Source organism: Anticarsia gemmatalis, chromosome 13, assembly GCF_050436995.1.
Source record: "Anticarsia gemmatalis isolate Benzon Research Colony breed Stoneville strain chromosome 13, ilAntGemm2 primary, whole genome shotgun sequence".
Classification (NCBI taxonomy): domain Eukaryota; kingdom Metazoa; phylum Arthropoda; class Insecta; order Lepidoptera; family Erebidae; genus Anticarsia; species Anticarsia gemmatalis.
The window spans coordinates 3984059-4010641 of NC_134757.1; the positions used below are offsets into that span (position 1 = coordinate 3984059).

At 34.0% G+C, this 26583-nt stretch overlaps 1 protein-coding gene and 2 non-coding genes across 4 annotated transcripts; 1 reads left to right on the plus strand and 2 right to left on the minus strand.

Moving 5' to 3' along the window:
* Nucleotides 1-1724: 1724 nt before the first annotated feature.
* LOC142977934 (UNC93-like protein) lies at nt 1725-26342 on the minus strand. Of its 2 annotated transcripts, none has more exons than XM_076122068.1 (11): nt 26157-26342; nt 16200-16455; nt 13732-13850; nt 13454-13616; nt 13036-13159; nt 12405-12551; nt 11395-11461; nt 10862-11021; nt 3620-3724; nt 3041-3203; nt 1725-2632 (listed from the first exon to the last, which is right to left on the minus strand). In XM_076122068.1, the coding sequence occupies exons 2-11, from the start codon at nt 16314-16316 to the stop codon at nt 2361-2363; spliced, it is 1437 nt and encodes a 478-aa protein (XP_075978183.1). In that variant the 5' UTR covers nt 16317-16455; nt 26157-26342; the 3' UTR covers nt 1725-2360. The 2 variants fall into 2 exon arrangements, with proteins under 2 accessions (XP_075978183.1, XP_075978182.1); XM_076122067.1 differs by lacking the exon at nt 26157-26342 and adding an exon at nt 16891-17050.
* On the plus strand, nt 5139-5331 carry LOC142978065 (U2 spliceosomal RNA). The gene has a single exon (XR_012959740.1). It is a non-coding gene; the product is annotated as a U2 spliceosomal RNA (small nuclear RNA).
* On the minus strand, nt 10090-10282 carry LOC142978067 (U2 spliceosomal RNA). Its single transcript, XR_012959742.1, has one exon. It is a non-coding gene; the product is annotated as a U2 spliceosomal RNA (small nuclear RNA).
* Nucleotides 26343-26583: the final 241 nt, after the last annotated feature.

Genomic DNA, 26583 nt, shown 5'->3' on the forward strand with positions numbered 1-26583 from the left:
CGGACAAACCGAATACGTGCATTTTTTTAAGGCGACGTAGGCTTTATAGAGAGATGATTGATGACTACAAGGTGACCTGCAAAGAGATAGACAAGAAAGGAACACCCAACAATGGCTTTTATTTGTACAAAAACCGCATCAACTTTGTTGCAAAATTATTTTTGATGCTCGTACTCACGATATCTAATAAAATGTTCATATGCATTCTTACTTCGTGTTTGAGTTCAGCAAATATCTGCAAAGCACAGCTGCGGACAGAGAGCCAAAATTTATAATTATATTACAATGATATAATAATGCGATTAAAAATAACATACAGGTGTAGAATGTAGCTCCTAAAAATAATTGCTATAATCTTGTTTGGATCTTAAAAGTATACAAAATACTTAAATACTTATTGATAAAATATATACTTGCTATCAACTTCGTGTGCAGATTCTTTACAAAGGATGCCTGATAAATTATGCATATCATGATGGCAATTATTTTTGTGTAGAATAGGCTTAATGTTTAAAATGGAGACACGAAAATATATATATTACTAACTTCGCGTAACGCGCAACTTCGCTTGCGTCACATAAGAGAGAATAGGTCATAATTTTCCTCGTTTTTTTAACATTTTTCGTTGCTACTCCGCTCCTAATCGCCATAGCGTAATGTTATACATATATAATAAATAGCCTATAGCCTTCCTCAATAAATGTGCTATCTAACACTAAAAGAATTTTTCAAATCGTACCAGTAGATTCTGAGATTAGCGCCTTACAAACAAACTCTTCAGCTTTATAATATTAGTATAGATGATATATTATATGACTTAAATTAGCATACAGGTGTAGAACGCGCCTTTAAAAATAATTTATTACTATTTTCTTGTCTTCGTCTCAAAAGTATATAAAACACTTAAATATTGATAAAATATACTTGCTATCATCTTCGTGTGCAGATTCTTTACAAATGCCTATGCCAATTAATTATTTTTGTACATAGTAGGCTTAAAGTTTGAAATGAAGACATGAAAATATATTGTATAATACTAGCTGATCCGGCAAACGTTGTTTTGCCATATAAATAAAAAAAGTAGTGTCACTTAGGGGTATGAAAAATAGATGTTGGCCGATTCTCATAGATACCGGATAAGCACAAAAAATTTCATCAAAATCGGTCAAGCCGTTTAGAAGTATTTCACAAACCTTTAGCTTATCTCTTATGTAAGCCTACTTGTTTACTTGTATGCAGAAAATATTATACCAATAGTCAACATTAGTAACTGTTAGAAAACGTGTATGTCGAATTAACATTCCAATATAAATATATTCTAAAAATGTTGGTATATATTATATGAAACTGCCTGAATAAATATAAATACTCGTGTGAGTATGAAAAGTTTTGCACAGGTGTTTTTCTTTTCTTATAAATGCGAAAGTAACTCTGTCTGTCTGTCTGTCTGTTACTCAATCACGCCTACACTGCTGAACCAATTTCCATGAAATTTGGTGTGGAGATATTTTGATACCCGAGAAAGGGCATAGGCTACTTTTTACCCCGGGAAAATTATGCATTCCCATGGGATGATTCAGGTGGTGGACGCAGTCGCGGGTAAAAGCTAGTTACTTATAAATAAGTCCAATATTTTCTACGTGTTCCTGCAGTGTTGTATACTTAGATACAAGTTGTTTTTGGGTAGCGGGGATAGAGGGAATGAAAAAGCAAAATATAATAATACTATGATTTAGTCGTTTATTTTTAGGTTATATTTTATTATTAGCTATACTGACAATATTATCACACTTTATTCATATTTTAATTTAACAAACATTATTACAAAATATCGACATAACTTATATTTACAACTTATTAACTAACAGATCATGCTAAAACATTTATTCACATTACTGAAACTAATTTGATCGTTTTTTACCCTGGAAAATATTACCTGGAGTCGATTTTTAGATAATTTTACATGAATAATTTTCAAATAACTCTTGACAAAAACATTTGTCTTAATTTAAAGTAGAATGCAAAGTTATGACTCCAGACAATTACGTATTCAACTTGGAGTATTACTATTTCAGGACAAATATATTTTAATTCAGCACATTTTCGGATTTTAGCTGTGGAAAAGAGAAATAGTTCAGGTGCTGAAACAATAGGAGTTGTATTGTATTGTGTCATGCTGAAAAAGAAATGCTCTACACATTCGGTAGAAAATTACCAAGAACAAGTCCACAATTTTACACTTTATTTAAAGACATAACAGATAAATTAAAAACATATAAGTCGATCTTTCACAAAAACAGCCTTACAGACACACACATTATACTAAAAACAACTCTATCACACACACATAAGACTTCTAATCACTCAACGTTCCTAAAAGCGATATTATCACAGCCCTTCACTTGATACAGATCTTGTTTCTTCTCCCTCTTAGCATTTCTGTGCTGTTGGTATTCAACTATGAAATAGCACAGAAGGCCTGCGATCATAGTAGCTATGAGCAAGTAGGTTTTGTCACTGGTCCGAAGATATGGGGAGAGAATGTAGGCTATGATGTATCCTACAGACTCCCATAGTCGAAAGTTCGAGAATGCTGCCTCTTCGCGACCGGGGAATAGGATGCCGTAGTATGCTGTGAATGAGAAAATATTGACATTGGTATAAGGTAAAGTGTTGATACTAGTTCTGTTCTCTCAAATAAATCTGTTGTAACGATTTATGTAATATGCAAATAAAACATTCTTCCGAGACAATTTTTACTGATCTTGCGTTCAAAAAACAGAACATTTTGCATCGAGTTTCAATAATTAACTAAAGAGCATTTTATATTTTAAAGCTTCTGTTATCTCAAAATCTCAGAAGCAAAAGTTCTAAGCTACGAGTATTTTAGAAATGACCAGTTTTAACACGGCATCTCATGTTGGTCGTAAAGTAGATCAAAATCAAAGAACTTCATTTGACTCCATACATAATAATACAACTATTTTCATAAGATTCTCTGACTTAAAGCATTATATTTGTATTAAGTTTCATAGCATACCATTAATTTGTACGATCCACACGGAGTCGCAAAGGCCCCATAGCACGGCGATCAGGTACAGAATGTACGCATCCCCAGCGTGTGGACGCCATGTCAGCACCGCTATGAACAACGCCGCGTGGCCTATTGCAGCACCGCAAATTAATGGGAGACGACCAGTTATCTGAAAAAATAAGGATATAAATAAAACGTTTTCAAATTACATTTCTTCCAAAAGTTTCTGCTGATTTATGGATAGATGAACTTTCGTAGAAATAAAATTCCAGAGAAACATGTTGTAAAACATGAAATAATTGATCTATTCTTGATTCGTTGCAAAGTCATGATAATACAACACGATTAAGTAATAGTTTCCAAACTTATAAATAGCCGTACACTTACTCTTTAAAAAGTCACGGGAAGTGTTAACATATATAACAATGAAAATTCTACACGTTAATGTAATTAATTCATAATCAGATAATTGAGTTAAGACTTAACAATACCTCCAGAATACAACTCCATTGAAAAAGTACAAGATGAGAAGGAGCTTATATCACGGCATTTTATTATAATACACATAAAAATAATAATTGTTACCTTAGCCAGGTAGCCGGTAAGTACACATCCAATAGCATCAGCCAGTCCGTAAGTCATCATTACAAAGCCGACGTACCCCGTACCCACCGCACAGGAGACAAATGCCTGAAACAATACAATCATATCGTCTATATAAACGAAATAATTATACCTTTGTTCAATATTTTAAGAAAGACACTTTAAATTCTATTATTTTTCTTTGTGACTGAGTCAATTGTCATGAATGAAGTGTTATATATAATATTACTAAGTAATTTGTGAAATCGTATCTGAGATTGTCAGGATCATTGAGATATTATGTATCCTAATCAAAAGCTTAATAAGGTTTTTTATTGTTCTATCCTTGAATCTTCTTTAACTAATTAAGTATTCTTAATGCAATTGTTATTATTTGAAGCATTTTGTTCAATAAGAATATTTAAAATCTTTCCAACAAGAAAAAATCTGATTATTAACGCGGATTGAATCATGTTCCATTTCGATTTAGCTAATAAAAAAGGTTATTTTTCCCTTGGTACACCTCATGGTATCGTTTTAGGGCCTAATTAATTCGAAAGTCATATTGTTTGGGTCTTAACAAGGTTTTGGACTAAGTATTATTTTCAGATTTCAATTTATTGGCCTTAATTATTTTTATTACATGATACTAGTTTTGTATGATTGTCCTATATTATTTATTATCAGTTGCATTAAGGAATAATCTGAAAAACACATCATGGGAAACATAGTTTAATAAGACCTTAGCATTGCTAATACTGGGCGGACACCGCCCCTGGCATTATAACTTATTATCCTCAGTAAAAAAAATAGCAGGCGCCCCTATTTTAATACCAACTTTTATAACAATATTTGTCATGGGATTGCTTCCAATTGGTTGAATTTGCTGTACATGGTTTCTTTTGAAATCTTTTATATCAATTCTTTTTCTTTTGGATTTCTCTCCTTTGTAATATTCTTCATTTAGTTATTAAATTATTTGATAAACATGTATGAAATATTGCTTTGTTTTATTTTTTTTTTTTTTTGGATTGTTCTTCTCCAGATTCTTATTTTTAATATTTTGTCTTGTTGATTGCATTTTTTGTAATGAGATTGTTCTTTGTTCGATCTTAATTTAGATTGTTTCTTTTTATGTCTTCTTCATCAAATTCTTTTGGCCGTATATTTCGTTCTCGTGGTTTGTAATATTAGTAATATTAGCAGTTCTAGAGTGTTATTCTTAACATTCTACGTTAACCGTACCATCTGTATCGTCACCCACTGAACTAGCTTCCCCTGCGTCGTGTGAAACATCTGTTTTATCAACCCACGGTGCTATTGTGTGCGAGTTTGCGTTCGTAGAACCGGCTCCTGGCACACTTGTCGGTACCGTCGGTACGATGGAAGCCCTCGCCGCGCGCCGCCGTTAGTACTAGCAGTTTTTCAATAGGTGACGCTGTACGGATGACGTCACTTTCTGAATCGCGGTGTTAAGATTCTCCGCGAGCGAATGACTACCCCTGAGCGCGCGGCGTTTGTTATCGCTTCTCGGCCTTTTGGCTAAGATCAAAGTGTAGTATCTGTTCTTTTCAGCTTAATATCTGAAAGTTCCCTCATTGAGGGACCAGTATATTAAACTGATTTTTGTAAGCTGACGGGATGTTCGGGGCTCGCTCCACTCCTGTCACGGGTCGGCCCGGCATTGCAGTGCCGCCGGGATCGGCCCACATAATTCCATATTATAAATCTGAAACTTCTGATCAACATAATAGTGGTCATTAAATGTTCTAACGACTATTGGCACCGTATGGAACTTTGTGTCTCGAATTAAACATAGTTTTCATGTTTGATAATCTGCATTAAAACCTAAATTACAAACCAAATAATGTTTTCTAAACATATCAATCCAACACACACACTGGGAAATTCTGGTCTATCCCACTAGTCCCGCTGAATTGTCCCGTAACGGGACAATTGACACAATTTTGTCCCAGTTGTCTCGTAGCGGGGCAAGTGACACTGTTTAGGAGCCAGTAGTCCAGTTGCAGATAATCATGGGGCTAATGGGACAGACGGATGCCTCACGCATGTCTTCCAAAAGTCCGGAATTCCATAGTCACGAGATGGAAAAGACATTTTATTTCTTAAGCGTGCTGTTGTACGTTTTTACTTAATTTCTAATAGATAGGCTGAAATTACATTACAAATTGAATTGACTTGAGTGTTTGAGCTCGAGCTGCTCTAGAGGCCCGTTAACAAGTCATTTTTGGCTTCCTTAGACATATGTTTATTCAAGTAGAGAATTTCGGATAAGCGTTTTACATTTTTATGGTATTGAAAGTCATAATTGGACGTAGTTATGAAAGAACGTTCCAATCCACAAGGTGGTCAAAATTGAGTTTTTGAGCCCAAGCTAGGTATTTTGGATCGTCCTATCTAGTGGTGAAGACACTGACTCTTTTACGACAATAACTACTGAAATAATTACACGGTCTAAATGATAAAACGTACCAAAAGATCTAAATTGTAATCGTATAACGTGACATTACATTTGGATCGTACTATTTTTATTTGTTTTGGACTGAATGCAATAGAAATAACGATCCAATCCATCTTAAAACGTTTTAAAATAAATAATTTTAAGAAATTTTAAATAAATAAAAAAGTGACATTCCATTTGGATCGTTATATTTTATTACATTTTGGACTGAATAAAATGAGAATAATGACTCAATCAACTTGGAACGTTTTTAAAAATAACAATTATAAATGACAATTCATTTGGATCGTACTGTTTCAATACGTGTTGGACTGAATCCACACCGGGTCTCTGAGTACCCCGATCCCCGAAGCCCCCGTCCCGGAGTACCCCAATTTATTTTTGTCTTGATAAACGACTAAAAGTCAGTTTAGCGTAAAAGTACCGTCAGCAAATGCTATGTCAAATACATTTTTTGTTAGTTAATACTTAACTTTAAGGATTAGGAAAAGATTATAAAATCGTGCTTGGTTAAGGAAAATATGGTTGGGGAAAAAGTTTTTTCGCATTATAGTATGTATGAACTTGTAATAAAATCTCTTTGGCTTCAAGAATCACAAATGAGTACACGGTTCATTAGGTTTCTTTCAGTGAGCTCGTGAGGTACTCAAATATTAATAATATAATATTATTAATACCCAAATAGCTTTTTTGCGTAGAGAAAAGATTTTATTACAAGTTCATACATACTATAATGCGAAAAGACTTTTTCTCCGACCTAATATTATAACCAGAGAATATAATTTAGAGCCTCTTAGAACAATCGCAGGCTTTAATTACTATCACATTAGTTCCTTTTTCAATACAGAAAATCAAAATACGAACTCAAAATGGAACATCAACATCATCATCATTGCCTTAAAACGCAAATTGTCTTGTGCTGTATCGTAGGTTGCTTTATCAATCATTATCACTGTTTTCCATTATTGCCAATCAACCATCTTCTATTTCATGTGACGGAAGACATGCGAGACAGATGCACATTCGCACAGATGATAATATGTAATTAAGGCCTGTCATTGCTCTAGGAGAGTACTCTGGATTGTATTCTCTGATTATAATATTTACCTTAACCAAGCACGACTTAATAATCTTTTCCTAATCCTTAAAGTTAAGTATTAATTAATAAAAATGTATTTTACATATCATTTGCTGACGGTACTTTTGCGCTAAACTGATTTTAAAGAATCGTTTATCAAGACAAAATAAATAGGGGTACTCCAGGACGGCGGCCTCGGGGATCGGGGTACTCAGGGACTAACCCAAAGCTGTAGTGTTCGAAAAGTCAATTAAATAAAATGTGAATAAATCGCAAAATAATCCGTAAAAGTTGTTTCATTTAAATGTGTCGTGTTCGCGTAAATAAAAGACAACAATAAAAGTAAAATAATGACGCCATTGACGATGCTGATGGATTCGGTAAAGAGCTGGATTTCGATCTGGATGATGAATAAATTGTGATATTATAATTTTTATTCATCATCTAGATCGAAATCCAGCTTCTTAGCTTGATAATTTTTTATGCTTTGATACAGTTGTATCAACGTATGGAAAATCATCACAATAAAATTTACATTCACATATTTCACATACATCACATGTTATCTATATTAATATTATAAAGCTGAATGAAAAGAAGAGTTTGTTTGTACGAGCAAATCTCAGGAACTACTGGTCGGATTTGAAAAATTATTTCAGTGTTAGATAGTTCATTTATCGAGGAAGGCTATAGGCTATATATCATTACGCGACTACTAATAGGAGCAGAGTAGCAATAAAAAATGTTATCTATACTAATATTACAAAACTGAAGAGTTTGTTTGTTTGTTTGAACGCGCTAATCTCAGGAACTACAGGTCCGATTTGAAAAAATCATTCAGTGTAAGATAGCCCATTTATCGAGGAAGGCTGTAAGCTATATATCATCACGCTACGACAAGTAGAAGCAGAGTACCAGTAAAAAATGTTACTAAAAAGGGGAAAATTATGACCCATTCTCTCTTATATGACGCAAGCGAAGTTGCGTGGGTCCAGCTATGTATGAATATTTCTTAAAAAATATGTTTTAATAATGTTTCATTGTTTTACTTATGTTTTAGAAAATATATATATTAATTACCAAAATATAGCAATTGTAACATATTGGAACGTTTTTGTAAATTAAGTTAAAATCTACCTCCATACATTAAGCCTTTTTTCAAAAACGTTCCAAGTGCATTTTTTTCATAATTTGTATGAGAAATATGAATAAATTTTAGTGACAAGTATATTTAAAAATAAAGTTTATTTATTTAGTTGCAGTGATACATACTACTTAGCTGTACTCGCTACCAAAAAAAAGTGTACCACAAAATTACAAAAACGCGATTTACTCAGTTCGACCTGCGTGTGGATTGGAACGTTCTTTCATAACTACGTCCAATTATAGACACTTGTCAATTTAATTATAAAGTGAAAGGCCTAAAAAGTAAAAAAATCTTGTGAATTTAAAGTACAAATGGTAGCATACAAATCATCATTTGAGATATCTACCCTTGTTAAAATGTAATAGTTTGTATCCTTTGTATAACGTCTGCTATATTACCAAAGTACCAAGTGCTTGCTGTCACATAACAACTCGATGGTACCAGTGGTATTGACCCTTCCGCCTGTCCCATTAGTCCCATGGCTACTTCCCATATGGTAAACTTCCCATTTGGTAAACCTCAACTAATACCTAATAAAAAGTTGCATATGGTAAACATTATTGATTTCATACATTTATTCCCATTTGGTAAACTTTCATTTAAGATGGGTACAGTCAAGTACAGAAAGAAAACACGAAACTGTTGATAGTATTCATATATTTTAGACTAGCTCTTACCCGCGACTTCGCCCACCACCTGAATTATCCCATGGGAATGCGTCATTTTTCCGGGGTAAAAAGTAGCCTATGTCCTTTCTCGGGTATCGAAATATCTCCATACCAAATTTCATGCAAATTGGTTCAGTAGTTTAGGCGTGATTGAGTAACAGACAGACAGAGTTACTTTCGCATATATAATATTAGTATGGAATAGTATGGATTAGTAAGTGGGAGAAGAAAAGTCTAGATTTAGAGACGAGAGACTTTAATTTCAATAGTAGTAGTATAGTGTAGCCAGCCATCGTGTATGTACTCCCTGGTTAAATGTGCAAGAGCCATACATAGTTTGGCGTGATTGTGAGATTCTTCATGTTGTAACAAGCCAAGAGGATTTTTGCCTTTATTAATAGCGCTCTGCCAAAAAGAAAACACCCTTTGACAGTTGTGTTTGGAAATGTCTCTTTATTGCATTTCTTGGAGCTTTTTCAAAATCCAAGGTAATAACTTCTGCTTTCCACTCGGGTAAATGAAATTTTAGTTTGGAAATTGACAGAATAATGTTTATCTTTACTGCTCCTTGATAAGCCGTACTTTTTGATGGTCGAGATTTTGTCTTAAGACTTTGAAACTTTTAAAAACTTCAACATTAATTTCACACCGACTGTACTTAATTAAATAAATAGGATTAAACGTATGAAGTAACGAAATGTTTACCAAACGCAACTTTTTAGTAGGTATAATTTGAGGTTTACCAAGTGGGAAGTTGACCAAATGGGAAGTAGCCATGATTCTCTGCAACTGGACTACTGGCTCCTAAACAGTGTCACTTGCCCCGCTACGAGACAACTGGGACAAAATTGTGTCAATTGTCCCGTTACGGGACAATTCAGCGGGACTAGTGGGATAGACCAGAATTTCCCAGTGTGTGTGTTGGATTGATATGTTTAGAAAACATTATTTGGTTTGTAATTTAGGTTTTAATGCAGATTATCAAACATGAAAACTATGTTTAATTCGAGACACAAAGTTCCATACGGTGCCAATAGTCGTTAGAACATTTAATGACCACTATTATGTTGATCAGAAGTTTCAGATTTATAATATGGAATTATGTGGGCCGATCCCGGCGGCACTGCAATGCCGGGCCGACCCGTGACAGGAGTGGAGCGAGCCCCGAACATCCCGTCAGCTTACAAAAATCAGTTTAATATACTGGTCCCTCAATGAGGGAACTTTCAGATATTAAGCTGAAAAGAACAGAGACTACACTTTGATCTTAGCCAAAAGGCCGAGAAGCGATAACAAACGCCGCGCGCTCAGGGGTAGTCATTCGCTCGCGGAGAATCTTAACACCGCGATTCAGAAAGTGACGTCATCCGTACAGCGTCACCTATTGAAAAACTGCTAGTACTAACGGCGGCGCGCGGCGAGGGCTTCCATCGTACCGACGGTACCGACAAGTGTGCCAGGAGCCGGTTCTACGAACGCAAACTCGCACACAATAGCACCGTGGGTTGATAAAACAGATGTTTCACACGACGCAGGGGAAGCTAGTTCAGTGGGTGACGATACAGATGGTACGGTTAACGTAGAATGTTAAGAATAACACTCTAGAACTGCTAATATTACTAATATTACAAACCACGAGAACGAAATATACGGCCAAAAGAATTTGATGAAGAAGACATAAAAAGAAACAATCTAAATTAATATAGAACAAAGAACAATCCCATTACAAAAATTGCAATCAATAAGACAAAATATTAAAAATAAAAATCTGAAGAAGAACATCATAAAAAAAAATTAATACCAAAGCCAACAACTTTACTTGATCATATTTCTGCAATATGCAGATTTCTTCAATCTGGACAATACTTACAGCAGTAAAATCAGCTCCGAAGTATGCCTGCTGTAGTCCTATGAAGATATTGATGGTGACAAGGAGCAGCTGCGTGGGTTCTGCCATCAGCTTGAGGGTCACAGCCAAGAGGGCCATTCCCGACATGCCTGTCCCAGAACCTGACCGCCCGGAGTCATATCTGAAGAGAACAAAAGATGATTCAGAAAATAAATATGTTTTGTAGCGGCAAAATTGTTTGCATCATGAATAGAGATAATTTTGTCAAGGCGCTTGAATTCTTTTACGCTATTGTATATCTCTTATCGCTCCAATTCGGCAAATATGGGATAAGGGAGAACTGGAATTGTTTTTAAGGTATCCATAGTAGTACGAATTCTTTATTAAAGTTGAACTAAGTTGTAAAAAAAGGTGTATCTAAAATTTCTAGGTTACTTGAGAACTTTAGTCCAATACAAGCTCCAAGTATCGGAACTATAACAAATGTCTGTTTGATTTAAAAAAAAAAAATAACCACTCCCGCACTAATATCCTTTTAATCTTGGTATACAAACCTTTTCATAGAATCGACTCCAACAGCTACAATAAGAGCTGCTCCAGCCATACAAGCAAGGTAAATTCCTGGAAGAAAAATATATTTTATTTTAAGTCATCGAATCTCCGAAGAAAATAATAGTAACAATTGAATGAAACCGATAGTCTCCAATACAAAACCAAGGAAAATCAACATTAATCCAATCCAATTTAAACTTCTTGAACAAACGAAGAAAAAAAATGGATCTTACTCTCTGCTCCATTTTTTTTTATTTTTACGAGCATTATAAGTGTGTAAATTCCTCTCCCTTACATTGAGTGAATAGAGAACAAGAATAACGTAAATTAAGCCATAATCTTAAAAACAGCTGGTTTTACATTTCTGTAAGCCTTTAATGTTATGTCGTCAGTTTCCTAAAACATTAGCATATCAAAAGCCTGTTGTCAATGGGCCTCAAACAGTCTAACATCAGAACAAATCGTTTTTGCAAATTTTTCTGTGAAGGTCGCACACAGCGAACATTAAATTTGCTTGTAAAATAAATGTGCAGGTAAATATCTGTTTATTATGTCGTTTTTTATAGCAATCCCTTTTTGATTAAGGTCTAATCTTTAATTAACAAGAAATTAAAGAAACGCATACTATATGTATACAAATCTATCAGCGTATAATAATAATTCGCAACCCTGTCCCGTTTTTTTCAATATCACCCTTCCTTTTCTCTGACCGGACCCTTGCAAACTTGCACAAAGACAGGTGCGATTCTTTACAAAGCTCCCCTCTCTTGTACTGTATTTTTGCACCACTCCATTCAAATCTTTGCAAACCCTCTTTAGAAGTTATCAATACAAGCAGGACACACTTATTTTGATTCTGATTATGATCCTTATCTCACAGACCAGCAAAATAATTTGTAAAATTATAGCACCAGTTTCAATTAAATTTAATTTTTCCTTTAATTTTGAAGTAAAGAAAGAGAGAAACTCCTATATGTTTTGTAGAAACTAAAAGATATCTCGCATAACATACCAGATAACATCTGAATCTTTTCTGGAGGTTGTGGTGGTAGGGCTTCTCCCGCATCAGCGCTGGGAAGGAAGTTGGCACCACATAGCACTGGGATCATTGACTCGTTCACTGACGTTACTGCCGCCGCGTTGTCACCAGAAGATAGCACTGAAATATGGTGAAATGATTCTATAAAATACATTGTAGGTTACACTGTTAGCTATATCAAGTGATAGAATTTATACTCAATGATTCAATCCACTGATTTATATTACTACGGATTGAAATGGAAATCCAAACAAGGCTTAGGTATAAACATTGTAAGGAAATCTCTATAAAATAGAAGCTCCTGCAGTTAAGTAAAGAAAGGAGCTACAGTTCCTATTTTCAATAAACTCAAATATCTTTTGTGATGGTTTATAATATAAACACTCTCTTTCATATTATTATTGTTATTAGAACAAATTCAAAAGGTCTTTGATCAAGTTGAGAACACTATCTATATTTCTATTTAGTCCGTTTTTACTTTTTACCCTCTGTTGAATATAGACCTCGCCCTCAGAACGCCATTTAATACTGTCCTGCGCTTCTCTCATCCATTGCAGCCCCACACATGTAACTTACGATTAACATTCGATAAATTATAACTTACCTAAAGATGAAATGAGGTTGCCCCACACTTGGTTCATTTGGAAGATCATGAAGAATAGTCCCAGGAATCGTACTAAGAGCGCCTCAGCTGATATCTTTGATATCCTGCTGTGAGCTTCTGCAGTCTACAAGATAAACGTGTAACATAAAAAAAATACTTGTTATTTTGTGAGGCTAAAGGAAATGTGAAAATCAGCATCACAGTATTTTTTTCACCCGGTACTGTCCTACTGCTACAAACTGTATGTCGAAACAGGGAGTATACGAGTTGTTAATCATGAGGCGGGTGGGCATCAAAAAAAATATCTAAATAAATCTGTTATTCAGACAAAAGTAGAAAACAATTGCCAACTTTATCAAAAAACCGTAATAAACAAATACAAGGCATATTATGCTTGTACCAGAATAATCATCCTTACCACAGAAAGGTACGTGCACTTGGCACACCAGAGCGGGCCTCCACCCAGCCCTACGAACAAAGCAGCCGGTATCATGGTGTAGAATCGAGGATACAACTGCGCTGCTATGTATGGCATGTACGTGATGAAAGATAAAGATATCGCCCATTTTGTTCCTAGCCATCTGGAACACGAAACGAAAGTGTAAATTAGAATTATGGTATGGCGCTAGGAGAAAGTAAATTAAAAACTAGGCCCAACAAACAAAAAACAATAAGAGGTCTAGTTTACTAACTTACTTTATCATAACCACTGGTAGAAATATATTGGAGAAGATGAGTCCAGCATACACGGCTGCTAAAGATGCAGTACCAAGCCCTGCCTCCGCATTGATAGAACTCTGGAGATTTGCTGCTCCCTGAAATTTTCACAATAACTTTACGATTTCTTTTTTTACAACATAGGTACGACAATTTTCGACGAATTTATTCTATCTATGACTTGTACTTTAATAGTACGCCTCACTAAAGCCGATTTCAATACCTATGGCTAAAAGTTAGGCCCGCTAGAGGCAACAATTTTTGTTAATAAACAAATTAGAACATCTCGCAAACTAAACTGTAGTAAGCCTATCTGTAATGTTATCGGTCATGAGTACTACTTCCTCAATCAATTACAATTTCACTGAAAGCCAAAAAAAAAATCGTTCTGGCGCCTTACGGCAAAGGTCTTCACAGATCGTAGCGCCGGGTTGCGTACAAAAACTCAACGTTTCAGTAAAAAACCCGCGGCTAATAGCTATAAACGATTCTGTCACACTTCCGTACTTAAGTGTACCATCATCATTAACAATCATTTGTATATCACGATTTTCTTTAACGAGTGCATTATTCTACGTGGGAATTAAGGTAACCGGGAAGTTTTATTCCATTATTATAATATGCATGTTTGTGAACTTGCTTTTATTAAATTTGGAAGCAAAAAGTTGTATTCTTCAGGTACCTAACTGTATTAGTTTGAAATCTTGGTCGCCGTAATTTACTCAGTGATCGCCTTATCCTAACCAACTAGTGCCATACCCAACAGCCTAACTACATTACACTTATTATATCAGTAAAGAAAGCATGTTCCTATAGTAACAGGAGTATTAAACTTGATTTTGTCGGAGGACAAGACAATGATATGCGTACTATTGCGTACAAATAGTCCTGCGCTTACTAGTAGTAGTCTAATGTTCTTCAACTCCACCAATTACTATTATCTTTTCAAACCCTTTGATCACCTTGTATATTTAAACTGTCAGTAAGTATACGGAAACAAGTCTTCTAAAAGCAATATAGACAACTAAATGATACGTACCGGCTTTTCTGATGCGTTTAAATCCTACTATAATATTATAATTAACGTACATTTTCATAAACAGTTGCATAAAGAACTTTGTCCTTTTTTATCTTAACGATTAACAAATAATATCTTGCGACCCTAAATAAACCTAACATACAATTCAATATACCTCGGTATAAATAGACATTATCATCGAAATGTATGTACTCGCATAACTTTCGACTAACTATCGTGTTTGTAATTAACAGGACAAGGTTTGTACGGGATCAACGGGATCCTAAGCCCCACGCAAATAAGATCAATCGGATAAAATCCTACTAGGTACATACCCGGACGAAGTCGGGCCGAATCAATTTTAGGAAAATACTATTTTCCTAAAACGTCCCCAACCTGCACTTGGCCAGCGTGGTGGACTCAAGGCCTAACCCCTCCCTCATTACGGGAGGAGACCCTTGCCCAGCAGTCGGACATTAATGGGCTACATTTATTTATTATTATTATTGTATGTCTGTTCATTATCTCGGGACTATGGAGTCCCGGACTATTAGAAGACGTGCGTGGGGCCGAAGCCAACACGTAGAGGCCCATTTAGACAGCTTTAATATTCAAAAGATGTATGTTTACACACTCCGGTGACTATCCCTGTCTACACTATAAATTGCATCCAAGGATAGTCACCGGACTGTGTGGAACTATGGCAAAACTAAAAGAAAAAACTACTTGGGCTATTGGGATGGGGTGCTGATGGACTTGAAAACTATGTATCTACGGGGCCTATGGCGCCTGCCTATAACAATGTAAAACACGTTATTATTACTATTTTTCACATCTGAAATTGTAATAAGTTCTAACCGCGATATATATAGCCTTAAAATGCAAGGAATTTAAAGCAGTAGATATGATTTAAGGTGTGAAGAAGACAAGTGTAAGTGAACAATCACGTAATTCACATAGCGTTTAACCCGCGAGGTCGACTGTGTCTATCAAAACATGTAATTTTACCCATTCATTGTTTAATCCATCACGTAATAATTAATGATAGACATTCATTGTTTAACTATTGTCTCTGCTGCATACTAGTATAAATCGTCTGTTACTGTCGAAGCTTATTGTCTCTTACGATTTTCGCTTTGCTCAATCACATACTTACAGCAGGCTCTACTAATATTCTTAATACAAAAGATCCTAGAACAGGAAAGATGAAATATGTACCGTAGAAAATGTTACCCCAATCACACTGAATAACCAGGATTGACTCATAGAACGTGCGTGTATCCTAGAAACTTGCTATGCGATCAAAAATGAGCCAACGTTAATCTCTGCTAATTTTAGGATTGATATTATGAATGTGCAGGTTGCACATTTCAATCATCACTACAACTAATAAAAATACATCATATATATACTTAGTCCATATACTCACACTATAAGCAGTGAACTGCACCATAAAAGCCAAGCTGATGATCACCACATTCTTCATAATCCGCCATGTCTCCGTCGGCTTCAAACTGTCTACGGGTAACTTTTGATCTTGAGTCATTTTTAACACTTCACAATACTACTTTCTTTTCACTTCACTTTTTCAATTACTGAACCAATTACTTATTCTTTCTTCTTTACGTTTCCATACTTGATCAAGTGTTGAGCGTCACTGAACATAAATCCTTATCTTTGAGAAGCTGAAACAATAATAATATCGTGTTAAAATATGTACAAAGTAACATGAGTTATACCTGAATAGCCTCTAAATTGTATGGTACGAATACATAAATGTCCGTTACTTTTGTTATGAAAGACTGGAATAACAATGTAACATTCACAATGGAAAATATTGAAAATTCTTCACTTAGAGGCAACTTTACTGTCGTACTTTATTCGAGATTATTTTTAACTATTTAAAACGAAAAAATAGTCTTTTAGAAAAATAATTTAAAAAACTAAACTTGTCATTATTATGAAGCTAGTATATTTACAGAACTAGTAAAAGAAAATTTTCAAAAGAGTCATAAATGTATTGGATTCTTCGAACAGCTATGAAGCTGATCTAAGACGACTGTTTTCCGATAGCAGCAAATTGAAGTCATTGATCACTCGTAATCACAATCGTAATTTACCTAATGACCACCAGATGCACACGACCGTTCATTTAGCTCCCTAACCACACACTGAATTAATACAATCGCATCTTAATTATATCTACAACAATATGGCCTTGTAAAGAAGATACATTTTTTACTTCATTAATAAACCCAAAATCCGGCTATGTGTATCAAAAACCCGGAGTACCGAGTACCTTTGTGGTTTTACCAACTGATCGCGAAGATTTCGCGAAGTATGTGGTATTGTTGAAAATAACTTACGTTGGAGCCACGAAGAACGACAATAGCTTATGCTTTTGATAAACCGCTCTTACGTTTTAAATGGCTCTTATGAACAGACTTGTCGTTAAACACAGTGTTCTTGACAGAAATTTATGAAGAGACTAGTTCCGTGCTGCAGTCTAAATTGGTCACGAGGTGATATTATAGGATGACCGCATTTTGATATTTAGTAAAATATTTCACTATTAATTTTATCTGATGGACTTATGTTGATGTTATAGTATTTCTGTGACAGAGTTAAACATAACTTATGTATTATGTTGATACTTAACTCGACGCTTTGGCAAACGAATAGAAACTGACACTTGAAACTAGAACTCTCATTGAGCAGAGTACACCGATACCCACGAATAAAATAATAATAAAATAGTCCGTATTTATATTTTTTTAGCGTGGTGGACTCAAGCCTATACCACTCGATAAGGAGACCCTTGGCCAGCAGTGGGACAGTAATGGGTTAAAAAAAATACTAAAGTATTCTACTTATAAAACGATCTTTACAAATAGATAAAAATAGCATGTAAGGAAATTACAAGTAAGGAATGTGTAGACAACTTCAACATTATATAAATCGCGTTCTTCGTGGCCACAAAACAAAGTATAAACAACAGTACTTATCGATAACATCACGAAACATGCAACCAATGTATTACGAATCTAATCAAAACATTTTTTACGAAGGTGTGCATGGGAACTTATTAGAACAACATTTGATTAACAGTTTTTGTTCAATGAGTAATCGTAATCATGAATTATCATAATAGAAGATTGGGGAAGGATATTGTGGTAAATGGTAATCACGACGGGTATTCTTTTGATCACTGTCAGATCTGTATCTCGTATAGGCAAGGTCCCATTGTATTAGATTCCAGCGGAATTCGGACAAGCAGAATCAGCAACTCGCGTGTAAGACTATAAAAAGGATGCAAATGATGGGCTCAAAGTACAACCAGACCTGAAAAAATTGTGATTGTGTTGATGCTTATTGTGACTAACACACAAGTATGTGGTGATTCCACGTGATATCAGTGATTCTAAGGCGAATTCGGATTTTACGGAATTTGGAAATCAGCGTAATGTACTTAAATCTTAACCCTCGACATCACAGCAGATTTTTACTTATTATGTCGTATTTATATGAGTACACGTAAAAATAATTATTAACCTTGGAAACCTTTGCAATAGCAATCATCTCAAGTGATGTAAAACATAATACGTTCACGGGTCATTCCTCCCTTCAAAAGTTCAAGAAATACTTTTATAAAATCACATTGCTGAATAACTTACCGTTTTCCACTCTATACTTTGTACCTTTAATTACTATGTAATACTATGTATGTTTATCCAAGATTGTTATATCTGAAGTCAATTATGTTTATGTACATTTTCACACAAAGTTGTAATCACGTGTGGGATCAGGAAAAACTCACTGAACACAATAAAATAATTACTTACGTAGGTACTACACCGTACACCGCGCCGTGGTGCACCTACCTTTGGACCAAAGAAAACTTGACAATACAAACTAAAGATAACTTTACGTGATATATCTTCATAAAATTAAAAAAAATACGATGCAAGTGATTTAAAATGATCATATTTATAGTCAACTGTTTACAAAAATATGTTAGTTTAATCTTTTGTAAATTACAATTTGTTAATCTATAATTTATTTAAAAAATTGCTCTGGGTATCGGCTACCGTTTGGACACCCTCGGGACAGTACACGTTCTGCGCTCAATTTTAACACCCACTATAAAACGTTGTTACTATAATAATTTTGTGGTTAAATATCTGAATTGTGGTATAGATATCGTAATTTTTTGCAGTACACGGGTTTTTCCTATTTTATAACCGCATCCAAGCGTGGTTTGCGTGCACGAAGAATTGAATAACGCCCATATTCAGGTAAATCTCAAAGATCTTCTGGTTTAAGTAGTGTAAAAACATCATTTACACACTGATAATAGTAATTATACGATAAACCACTATTTATAACCTGATACTTTTTGGAAATACCTGTTAGTCTAGAATATTAATTAAGTACAAAGTTTTTAACACATTAAGAATAACATCCGACATAGTTTTAATTATACCTGTCTTATGTTAAAAGGTGTTATCTTGTTTTTCTGTACATTACGTGACCTACTTGGTCCATACACTTATGTAGCAATTTACTGTGAATTTGAATACGTAATGCAAGAAATATGTGACGAAATAAACGTTAAAACAAGTGTTTATGACATATACGACGTACCAAAATTAGTATTATAGGCTTCAAAAGTATAGGTAACCACTAAAATTGAAGCTAAGCTCTAAATCATAAAAAGTACCTCCGAATGATAAGTACTTCTCAGGATTTTAAAAACTATACTTAATCTAAAATGGATAGTTTTAAATTTATCTATGAGCTCGTTGCATGCACGAGAAAGAGAAACAATAGGGATCCTATCCCGCTAGTACCTTCAAATTGTCCCATTATTCGACAAGGAGGCCAATGATCCAATACCGATAAAGTAACTTTTTTATGTACAGCAAGAAAATACCTCTCCTGTAAACCATGTTACAAAGCAAATAAACGAGTTTTCATCAAATGTTTTATGTTTAGTTTACGGTTAAGGCTATTATAAACATAAGGCAGTATCCGCAGTATCCATATGTGTCCTTAACCCTCATATGTCAAATAAATCGTAAACTAACTGACGTCAAACCAATATGAGTTGAATACATTAAACTAATATTTCATTCAATTATGCAGATTACTACCCAAATAGGCGTTACATTGAAATTAACGGATATACGATTATTATCTGTAGTCAAAAGTAACTCGTAATATAATTAAATGTTATGGAAAGAGATACTGTCTCATTATTATGGTATTATATAATATTGTATTAATTACATGTGAATCATACAAAATAAAATCTAACTAGAAAAATTACGGGAAGTAGGTAGGTACACCTCGGCTTATCTTAATAATTATTTACCCAGATGTAAACAAACTTAGCTCTATTAACTTTTGTGAAACTAAACTATAGAAACTCGAAACCTTCTTTGCAAATTGGTTTTTATTATTTTTCTTTTTTTTCATTAATTTTACTATAGAGTTTTTTGTAGGTAGTGTAGTTGAGAAAGAATGCTGCATTTTAAAGTGTTCCCGACCTTCTCAATCTGCAGTTAATAGATATTTTATTTAAATTGGTTTAGCGGCGAGTGTTTGTTATGTAGATGACGTCATTACTAAAATCAATGATGTTATTCAATGGTCAAGATCATTCGTGTAATTCACAGTTATTAGAAAATATAATTAATTATTGACGTAATTATATAGAATATCCGCTGATATAATAATATTTTATATTTCCGGCTATGTTATTTATTTTTAACTTTATTTATTTACGGAAGCTGTTATTTTCAATGATAATGTGATGTAAGGAGCTTACCTTTTCACTTAAGCTTAAAACAATGCCCTTGACCAACCACCTCTAGCTATCCCTTCTGTAACAGAACCTCGGCTGTAGAAACGCCCGAGTTACATCCAATTGCAATATTAACCTTGGATGTTAAATATATTTAACATATAGTTATATATTTAACACCAGATTGTAATTTTGTGAGCTATAATTTAGTTTTTCCTAAACTATTGTAGTCTTTTATAACGCGGAAACGTGAAATATTTAAGGAAAACATCTCAAATATGATCATTAATCAGGGTAACCGGTAGCGCTCACTTCCTCCCACTTAACCTTAGAAGATTGCCTTACTTGGGACAAGGAAAGTAACATCGCAATGAATGAATGCCATAGATCTTTTTTTTGCCTCACTTGACATAATAAACCACGAACATCATTAACAATTTTCTATATAGGAATTATATGAAAACCTTCAGACTTTATAATCAGTTATCAAAATATGAAGAAGAGTTTGTTTGTTTGTTTGAACGCGCTAATCTCAGAAATTACTGGTCCGATTTGAAAAATTCTTTCAGTGTTAGATAGTCCATTTATCGAGGAAGGCTATAGGCTATATATCATCACGATACGACCAATAGGAGCAGCAGAGTACCAGTAAAAAATGTTACAAAAACGGGAAAAATTTTACCCATTGTCTCTTATGTGACGCAAGCGAAGTTGCGCGGGTCAGCTAGTACTTCATAAACTGTCAGGAGACGTAGATAAACACATATAATTCTAGCATACTTTTGCAGAACACCCAATTTACTCTATGGATCACTCTTCTCCAATTATGTGATATAACAAGAGTTATAAGAGTTCCCAATTCTATGCCACAGTCTTTTTTAAACTTATTTAAACATGTCAAGCATTGAGCTGACAATAGTTAATTGTTAAGTATCATCAGTGTCAATGCCGCGATTATCGCTTTAGAGCACAGATTGTTATCACTGCAATAAACGAGGAAACATATTCTACTTGAAAAAGAACTAACCTGAGTTGTTAGAAAATATACTTTTGAATTTTTTAGATATAAACGAAGATAGATAGATAGATTTTCCTAGTTTCCTGCTTTTTCAACGTAGTGTGTTGAAGGATTTCTCATGATGATATCAATACTTTGGTACCTTCTTAAGTAGGTAAACGTGAACCGAGAATTATATGAAAGCAAGTTAATGATTTTCAAACAGTCACGTAGATTATCTTTTTATAATGATTACACTTGGATTCTTAACCAACTATAAATCCTGGATTACTGGATAAGTTGTTTTCACTAAGCTACCATAAAATCTTAAACGCCATTTATAATGTTTGCGTTACATGTTCTTGTGAAATCCATTGACCAGAAGACCAGTATTGTATTAAATATTTTACACTAATATACCTAATTTTTCGCGATCGCCATACACTAAAATCTCTTTTGGATTTAAATAGATAGCTACAAGCGCTTTTGACATTCGAAGAGCACTCTTAAAGACAGCCTGTATGACTAGATACCTGATAATAAGGCTATAGATACAACACCATTCCGTACAGTACAGAAAATTTTCACGCTCAAAGTAACTGCCTCTGTAGTATGCTTATCATGGTATTAAACGTCACGCCCTTGCTAGTGCACTCGTTTTAAATCTTAGCAAATAGCTAAAGCCTCATAAAGATGGTCAGGTTTATCTTATACACAGATTAGTATTGTGCCTCGTATTATAAGATAAGGATAAAGTTAAATAGTAACAAGGAATATTGCATTTCCTTCAGTGAATCAGTGTAAACCTACGCATTAAGCCTAATATCAATGTCTGCGCACTAAACCTGGTAAAACTAGTCACTTGCTATGACGGTGAAGGAAAACAACTTACGTAGGGCTTCCCCGGATTTGTCATAATTTTAAGGACATAAGGACTTCAGGTCTAACATTTACCTTATCTACTGGGCCATGGATGTTCTAAACTTTTTTTTTATTTTCTGACTAACCTAAGCAAACATCGTTGATAAATTCTGTTTTAGACTCTAACTCCAAGGTTTCCACGTTTCTTATCCTGGTTATCAAATTATAAAAAAAAACGATAAGTATCTCAATAATGTGTGAACTTTATTAAGTAGGCTGTTTTACCTACAAACAACAGACACAAAATATCTAGATACCCCTGTGTAGCGTGTTTATCACTTAAACTACTGCAACTGCGGACGTTGTTCATCAAACATTTTAAGGTTCAATTAATACACATTACAGATATCACGAAAATATAAAAAAGTGCATTAGTATTATCTCAAATATCTTAAGTACCTTCTGACATTTTAAGGTACTAATACGGAAAAGCCTTGACCTTATTCGTATTATATACATAGACGATACGTTATGTTTAATTTTGAATATTTTAACGTGTTAAGGTGGTCGGTTGACAATGTTATAAATGATTATGTCCAATCTTTATCAAGAAGATGTCTCTCAATCTGTTGTAAAAAACTAAAGGCTACAATTGTTTTGACAAAAATTACTTTTGTAGAAAAAAGGTTTTTTATGACAAGGGCCTTGAGTAGGTTTTCCACGATTTCCCAATTCTTTAATTAAATAAATAACAAAAAAATATCTGGTTATGTGCGAATATTTATTTGAATAATTGCCAAACCTGAAATTACAATTAATTGCCCTTTGTGATAAAATGTAGGTACCTACTCATGTTACAAACGTGTTTCTTGTTAAGCGTGTTTTTAAAATAATAATAATATTTTATGTGTTGATGGTATTTATTTTTCCAAAATCTTATTATTTTAATAACTTCCTTTAACAATTAACAACCACGTGCAGGTGTTTTTTTTGTCCGCAGTATAGACCATTCACATCGTGATATTGAACCCAGATAAAAAATATGAACAAAAAAACAAACTTCTAACAATAACGTATACTTATTATAATTTGTTTAATTGGTTTGTTTGTTAAAATTGCTGAAACTTAAGTTTATGACGGCTTTCCAATCAAATAGGCTAAAAGTTAAATTTCACCTTTTATCAATAGATAAATAAGTTTACCGATATACCTGAGTTACACTCAGATGAGGCTTCTTTTTAGCAATCTTGTAACACGTAGGTATGATGAAAGAATGATAAGTATACTCTTTAGATGAACAGAAAATGTTAGCCCATTAATAATTCGTTTAAAAATACAGAGATTCTTAATTGAGACAATTGGATCTTACATTATTTCGACGTCTAAATTGCAAATGTCATAGTCTCGAGTGGTTTTTTATTTCATTACACTCTGTGTATGATACTACAAATAACTTGGCAATCACAATCTTTGCATCGCGTAATGTGACTTCAATTCCTAGATAGAGCAAACATTTAAGTCATCTTTGCATACGTGTTGTACGATCGTACTTTCGTAAGTTGTGTTGAAGACACAGAAAATTATCTAAATAAATAAAATTTAAAAAATCTAAAATATAAAATTATCGATGTTAACAGCTGTTTTCTAAATCAAAAATCAAAATCAAATCATTTATTCATATAGGTCAAATGTTGACACTTATGATAGTCAATGATACAGAGAGTGAATTTACCGCCAGTTCGGAAGGTAGGGCCAATGAGAAGAGCTGGCAAGAAACTCAAGGCCACTCTTTTTAATCTAGTATTCTCAGGGATACCTACTATACCTAATCAATTGCTAAAAAGGTAGTAATGACTGCGTAACACTCCCGCGGGAATCCGGTGTATCGTAATTTGATGACATTTACTTACGCACAAAAAAACCTAACTTACCTGTTTTTTTTCTTCTTCTTATTATTAAATAAGTTTTAATCAAGTATCTCCGTATTGGTTCTTGGTAAAATGTAGTGAATAAAGAGCTGATATTCAAGGCTTTGGTATAAGTAAAAAAATGTTAACACCTCATTATCATTTTGTAAAATGTTACTTAACACCAGTTGGTAACTACCTAGGTACTTATTGTTTCTAATGCATTTCCATTAGTGCAACATTTCGTTCAATATAATTGTACAATCAATTTACTTGTTAATCGCAATTGAAGGTTCTGCCAAGGTGCGGACTAAGTACAAATACTTTCTATTCTTGTTTTTCAATTAAAGAGCGTAAATACATAAATCCAAATATATTATGTTTATATTATCGAAGTTCGTTAAAGAGAACATTAATTTCTTTAATCATGTTAGAGATCACCTTAACACATAGGTATCTACCTAATTGAAAAGTTTCCGAGATCTTAAATCTAAACTAGCCTCTCGTCATCTTTATATAATTTAAACTAGCGGACCCGACAGACGTTGTCCTGTCTACACGTCTTTAATTTGAAAATTTTAAACTTTTTTTAATAATCTAAACCATTCTCAGGTCCCCTTGAACGCACACAAAAAATTTCATCAAAATCGGTCCAGTCGTTTAAGAGAAGTTCAATGACATACACACTTACAGAAGAATTTTATATATATTGAGATATGAATACTAGATAAATAATTAAATATTTCTATGTTCAAAAAGGAGGGGAAACAGTTCATTACTACTAGAAGAATTAAGAACCAGCTCTGACCGTGACAGAGCTCGTTTTTCAAGTTTAAGGCCAATTCTTATTTACATTAGAATTAAATAATCAATATAACCTACTAGATTATTTTTTTCGACGATGCTAGTTTAACAGCTTCAGCAAATATTTTGGTAAGTTTTTATAAGCTATGGAAACATTAATTTAAAAAAAAAGACAACTCCCACACTAATAAATTGTTCTTGTGTCGCGGGGACTTTTACAAATATGTCAACAGCGGACACAAAGCGCAACCAGACCCGAAACAATTATTTAATTTTGTAGATCGCACAAATAATTGTTCCGTGTGGGAATCGAACCCACGACCGACGCAATAGTAGCGGCGTGGTGACCTTAACCGCTGCGCCTCGGAGGCAGTCAAAATGTAACTCAGGAGTTGGTTAATTTAGAAACTCCTGAGTTTGTTAGTTACAAACTCCTGAATGTTACTAAGAGTAGGTTAATTTAGAAACAAATAACTATTTTGTAGCACTGTAGTTTTCCTCTGTATTAAAAAATATAAGCCGAATGAAATGTAATACACGTTTTAGTTGTATAATAACAAAATGATCACGTTTTATAAAAAACAACATGTACATCACACCGTGTATAAAATCTTATGAAAACTCGTCTTTTCATTTACAGAATAAAAAAAATATTTTCATTATTAATATTTTGGTATTTGTATATAATAAATAGATTTTGGTGTTTCAACCATACAAGTAAATTATCGGAGACAACGAAACAGATTATCATCAAGAACACAATTTTCGTGGCACTTCAAGGTAACTTTTTTGTTTGCATTATTTTTTACTTTTTATTTTGGCGCATCAAAATAATAATAGCGGTCATGGCCTGCGTTTCGGTTCACTGAACTTAAGATGAATTTGTTCTCTTACTTAATCATTAAATAGGAATTAATTTACATGGATTTTCCATTCAATGGTATTTTCGTTATTGTAAGAAAATGTATGCCAAGAATTTTAAAAATGTGTATGTCAAATTATTTTACATACCTTTAAAACAAGGATTCCGTCCAGTCGATTACTGATTTTTTTCCTATTTATTGCTGTAGTAGATATTTTCAAAGAAAATTCACAAACTCGCGCGTAAAACGCGGGAAAGATGAGCGCAAGCGCGACGCGCTGCCACAGACCATCGAGTAAAGACTAAAATTGTCTCCTCTCGTGTTGTCTCGAAGCAATGATCACAAACTCTTGAGCCTACAATGGTACTCGACCACTCACGTGTTACAGATTACAGTTTAACGGATACATCCTGTGTTGCGCCAATTTAGCGATTCTTGTCTTTTAAAACGATATAAATAGACTGCAAATTAAAGTTTCTAAGCTGGTTGATAGGCCAAAAAATGTCATAGAGTCAAACAGTTTAGTCATTGCAATAAATTATCATTTGCCAAGTATGTAATCAACGGGCAAATTG